The sequence below is a fragment of the Lithobates pipiens genome, unplaced genomic scaffold, assembly GCF_037356315.1.
Source record: "Lithobates pipiens isolate NorthernLeopardFrog02 unplaced genomic scaffold, aLitPip1_a1.2 Scaffold_8, whole genome shotgun sequence".
NCBI classification, from domain to species: Eukaryota; Metazoa; Chordata; class Amphibia; order Anura; family Ranidae; genus Lithobates; species Lithobates pipiens.
The window spans coordinates 349253421-349259420 of record NW_027507903.1 but is presented as its reverse complement, the minus strand read 5'-3'; the positions used below and the strand labels follow the sequence as shown (position 1 = coordinate 349259420).

At 38.7% G+C, this 6000-nt stretch overlaps 1 protein-coding gene across 1 annotated transcript in view; it reads right to left on the bottom strand.

Moving 5' to 3' along the window:
* Positions 1-2127: 2127 nt before the first annotated feature.
* LOC143963611 (solute carrier family 22 member 4-like) overlaps positions 2128-6000 on the bottom strand; it is a 155649-nt gene continuing 151776 nt past the window's right edge. Inside the window, exon 10 of the mRNA XM_077473289.1 lies at positions 2128-5625. Within this exon, the coding sequence (XP_077329415.1) occupies positions 5535-5625 (91 nt within the window). The 3' untranslated portion in view covers positions 2128-5534. The remainder of the gene's footprint in view (positions 5626-6000) is intronic.

Genomic DNA, 6000 nt, shown 5'->3' with positions numbered 1-6000 from the left:
GAAGAGATTCTTAAAGCGGAACTTTACTCTCCCAATCAACATTGTCTATTTTGAATACTTATTCAGCTAGCATTAGTAAATAAAAATATATAACAAAGGATATATTTACTTGTTTTAAACAGTTTTTGTTTTAGATTTCTTTCGTTACTTCCTGGTTTCCATGCCTAGGCAAATTATGTCACACATCCCAGGAGTCTTCAGGAGAGAAGGAGTGGATTTCTCAGCTAAGCACACCCTCCTGCCTGGATGCCTAACCTAAGGGTAGATGGATTCCATGAAGTAAATGCTACATGAATCATTTGCCCTTACTCAAGATGGCCATGGCCAGAAATGCTAGCGGGTGTTTTTCTAAGTAATTTCTCAGCAAAATAAAGCATGGAGACTTGGATGGATGGATGAGTTTGCTGTGAATATAAAAAATAATTAAATAGCTCTTTTGGTTTGTGGTGCTCAGATACAGTGCTTGCAGTGTCAAAGCAGCCTTACTGTATTTATTGAAACATGTTTCCATTTCATATGTAGTATATTTTTTATAATAATGAAAAATATTAATGCAAAATAAAAATGGATTTGAATCAATTTAAATTATTGGTTACACTTTTTACATGCTTCAAACATCAACAAAAGGTCTGAATGTAACAAATGAATAAGAATACATTTCATTGTTTCAATATAATTTATTTCGGATTCGAATCCATTACCATTGTGATTTGGATACATATGAATCTGAGTAACAACAATTTTGTTAGAATTTCGTTTCATAACGAAAGGATACACACGTCTACTTAAATCCACTTTCTACTTTTCATAGCCACTCCTTATTTTCAAATGCTAAATGGTAGGGACTTCTTAACATAGTCCCATGATCAGCCATGGTGTTCTAGTGGCTGCAGTAAGACACTGTTACTATGTGGTTGTGAGCAGCCAAATTAAGTCCGGCCCACCACTTAGGGAACACAGAGGAAGAGCATATAGGTTGCTGTGTCTTCTGGGAGTGATAAAAGCCTGCTGGGATAAACTAGGGCTGATGGGAGATGTAGTCTCCACACTGTGACACAGCCCTGTAGGGAAGGAGGGTAGGCAGAACAAGGAGGAGGAGAAAGATAACTGAGAGCCCAGGTAGAGGAAAAGACACACGTGGAGAGACAGGGTTGCAGGTACAGACTGAGGCAAGAAGCAGAATAGGCTCTCTGGTGGGCTGTTACTGGAGAGAAAGGTCACGGAACACAGCCACAGGACTACAGGCTGCAAACCTTCCCGGATAAACTGAACTGCTACAGGGAGACCATCTTTCCAACCTATTTACTGTTGTGTTGCTACAGGACCAAGAGAGGGGAAGCAGTAAGCATTGGGACCTGTATTGTCTTATACTGCTGTGAGATCCCTGTTGTGAGGACTGAGAAGTTACCATTATTGTCTGTGAGTGCTGCTTGCCAGGTCCTGTGTGCAGAAAGGCTGTTTTAAACCCTTAGTAAACTTACTGTGCTGTGCCCACCTGAGGCCAGTATCGCTGCACCTTGTACTTTTTACTTTTCTCCCATCAGAATATAAATACTCTTGTGTGAGATAGTTAACACTCCAACAGAAGATCCAGGGCCCCAACGCCGGCTAAATGTACTTAGACTCACTGGCCAGTGGTTTCGATTTTCTTTAACTCTCAGTCAGACTACATACTGTATATAAAATTGCCATTCTTTTTGACAGATTTGTATATTGTCTCTTTTGTTACATTTATGTTCTACTTTAGATGCTCTATTGTACTGTATTATTGTTGGCTATTCTGTAAAGCCCATTTAAAGCCACAGGTGTGTCGGGAAGTGTGGTGCTTCTATCTAGAGTGGTGGGCACTCTAAATAAGTACCTGAGAAAACACTGGCCCCTTTGAGAGTGCAAAACATGTCATTACTTTATCATTACCGCTTAAAGTAATAAACCATTAATTATGTTATTTTATAAAATCTATGCTATAAATATATACATAGGGTGAATAATTAGGTAAAGGGCAAATGAACCCATTCCTCTGTAATCCCTGGGCTTTATCTTTATATGTGGACAGTATATTTTGTCTGGAGGAATTCCATGCATTCTTGCATGTCATTGAAAATAAGCAGAACAGAAATGGCCATGTCAATAAAATAAGTTGCCATATTTTATTTATGAACAAAGGTACATACAACATGGTTATTGATTTAGGGAAACTGAATTTGTGTGGGTACTTTGTCTTTACACAATACATGGTTTACATTATAAAACCTTTCAAAATGGTTAAAGAACATGCAACTCAAGGTCTTTTGGAGATCATAAGTAAAATTTTTTGCAGTTGTGTGTTACTGATGTAAAACATTTGCCTCAAAGATCATACTCAGAGCTGAAGGCCAATTACAACAAAAAAAACTTTTTTAGTTTTAGATGGCATGGTGAAAGATTAGAACCTCTGAGCTTATATTGCTCTGTCTCTATTCTATTTTCCCTCACTTTCTTTTTGTTGGGGGTCTAATGGAATGGGAATTTGGGGGAAGTCTCCCCAAAGGGAAAACAGACAGAATTTGAGGCATGACTCAAGTTCTAAATGTTCACTAGTTTTGTTTTATTGGAGGAGAATCTCTGGTTCTTACTGGTTCATCCTAAGTACAACTGTGTGTATATTTCATTAGGTAAGTATCTGATGTGCATGGCTGACAGTTTTCACTAGTCACTGACACTTTTATCACTTAATGATCTAAAAACATTTTTATAATAAAAATGATTATTATGTGAATTAACAGCATATAGCATTAAAAAATAAAAAACCCAACTCATCCATCTTATTGAATTAACCCCTTCCCTACACCACAAAAACATGTTTTATTTTAATCTGGGTTCTCTGTTGTAGATTTCCCATCATTTTCTGTCAAGGTTCTAACCATTCACTACTCTGAAACTAAGAAAAGAAAAGGTATTGGCTGGAGTTACACTTTGATGCTAACGAGTAAGCCAAGATTTGTAAAGACGTGTACATATCTGAATGTCACCAAATATGTGGTTGAATAACAAGAATTATTAAAAAAAAATAATCACAACAATAATAAAACATCTTAGAACAATAAAAAAAGCTCTTGATTAATAACTTCAGTCTCAACTCCCAACACTTTTTATATGTCAGCACAAATGTGTGTGATTTCCTTGCAACCTGGGATTTGAAAATACATCAAGTCACAATCTTGTATTCTGTATTACATATGCAGCTTCAGGTTCTAATCCATGTTGGAATGTCGATGTGCTGTTGTCAGCTGACAGTTCTTAAGGCACAACATTCTGAGTAAACAGGTATAGTTGCCAACAGACCCGAAATACTGTTATTCAAAGAAGAGATGTGAGGACCGACACCATTTTTGGCAGCTTTGGCCTATGGTAGAATGGATGACCTGAGAAAAGTTTGTCCTGGAGTGCAGCCTTTTATTCCAGTTATGTATAATAAACATAGAAATATCTTGTTTTTTAAGAGGAAGGAACAGCATATACAGTGCCTTGAAAAAGCATTCACACCCCTTGCAATTTTCCACATCTAGTCATGTTACAACGAAAAAAGTAAATGTATTTTATTGGGATTTTATGTGATAGACCAACACAAAGTGGTACATACTTGTGAAGTGAAGGAATACGATAAATGGTTTTTAACCTCTTTTACAAATAAATTGTGAAAAGTGTGGCGTGCATTTGTATTCAGCCCCTCTTCTACTTTTTAGAACCACCTTTTACTGCAATTACAGCTGCAAGTCTTTTTGGGGATGTCTCTATAGCTTTGCACATATAGAGAGTGAATGTTTTGCCCATTCTTCTTTGCAAAATATCTCAAACTCTGTGAGATGGGATGGAGAGTATCTGTGAACAGCAATGTTCAAGTCTTGCCACAGATTCTCAATTGGATTTAAGTCTGGACTTTGACTGGGCCATTCTAACACATAAAAATACTTTGATCTAAACCATTTAATTGTAGGGTCGTTGTCCTGCTGGAAGGTGAACCTCCACCCCAGTCTCAAGTCTTTTGCAGAATCTAACAGGTTTTCTTCTAAGATTGCCCTGTATTTGGATCCATCCATCTTCCCATCAACTCTGACCAGCTTCCCTGTCCTTACTGAAGAAAAGTATCCCCACAACATGATGCCGCCACCACCATGTTTCACGGTGGAGATGGTCTGTTCAGGGTGATGTTTAGTGTTAGTTTTCCGCCACACATAGCGTTTTGCTTTTAGGACAAAAAGTAAAATTTTGGTCTCATCTGACCAGAGCACCTTCTTCCACATGTTTGCCGTGTCCCCCTCATGTGGCTTCTTGCAAAAACTGCAAACAAGACTTTTCGTGGCTTTCTTTCAACAATGGCTTTGTTCTTGACACTTTTCCATTAAGGCCAAATTTGTGACGTGCACGACTAAAGCCGCGTACACACGGGCGGACTGTCTGGCCAACTTAGTCCGTCGAAACACATTTCAGCGGACAGTCCGCTCGTGTGTGGGCTTCAGCGGACTTTTTCAGCGTGCAGTCTGGCAGACTAAGTATTTCGGAATTTCCGTAATATTGTCCGTCGTACTTTGGTTTCAGCGGACAATCCGCTCGTGAGTAGGCTAGTTCGACGGACTAAGTATGGCGCATGCTCAGAAAGGATTTACACGGCGAAAGGTTGCATTGCTGTGTATTGGACTTCCTATTTCTAGTCCCGTCGTACGTGCTGTACACGTCATCGCGCAAACTTTCGACGGACTGTTTGTGCATCCGTGTGTGGTCAAGTCCGTTCATTCGAAAGTAGGACGGACTGTCCGTCGGATTGTCTGACGGACTAAGTTGGCCATACAGTCCGCCCGTGTGTACGCGGCTTAATAGTTGTCCTGTGGACAGATTCACACACCTGAGCTGTGGATCTCTGCAGCTTCTCCAGAGTTACCATGGGCCTCTTAACTGCTTCTCTGATTAATGTTTTCCTTGCCCAGCCTGTCAGTTTAGGTGGATGGTCATGTCTTGGTAGGTTTGCAGTTGTGCCATACTCTTTTCCTTTTCAGATGATAGACAGTGCTCCGTGAGATGTTCAAAGCTTAGGATATTTTTTATAACTCTACCCTGCTTTAAACTTCTCCACAACTTTATCCCTGACCTGTCTGGTGCGTTCCTTGGCCTTCATGATGCTTTTTGTACACGAATGTTCTCTAACAAACCTCGGAGGGCTTCACAGAACAGCTGTATTTATACTGAGATTAAATTACAAACAGGTAGACTATTTACTAATTAGGTGACTTCTGAAGGCAATTGATTTGCCTAGATTTTAGTTCAGGATATCAGAATATAGGGGGCTGAATATAAATGCACGCCACCATTTTCACATATTTATTTGTAACAAATTTTAAAAAAACATTGATCATTTTCCTTCCACTTCACAATTATGTGCCACTTTGTGTTGGTCTATCACATAAAATCCCAAAAAAATACATTTACGTTTTTGGTTGTACATGACAAAAAGTGTGAAAATTTCAAGGGGTGTGAATACTTTTGCAAGGCATTGTACATTATAATTTTGAACTCATTAAGATCATGCCATTTTTTAGTTCTTCTGTATCCTCTTCTGCAACTATATGGGAATTTCTTTTGCAACATAACCTAGAAGAAAACAAACTCCAATTAATTAGGGATATTTCATTAAATGTTATGGTATAAAGTAAAACTTGTACAGTTGGTCATCTCTGCCGCCCCAACTACTGCCTTTCAAATAATAATTTGCACATAGACTTTAAAAGGCTCAGTTCAGTTGATACTTCAGCTAATTGTAGTTAATGCAATTCATTTAGTATATGAGTAGAAGTTGTTCACTCCTCCTTTTCTTCTCCACCACAGTTGACACTGAAATAACTAGTTGTTTTAGTGACCCAGGGGAACAGTGATGTTACCTGACCTATGAGGTTCCACACAAAACTGCAAAGTCACCCATTATTTTAGGATGATCTCCAGGGAGTTTTAACACATATTCAGCAGGCT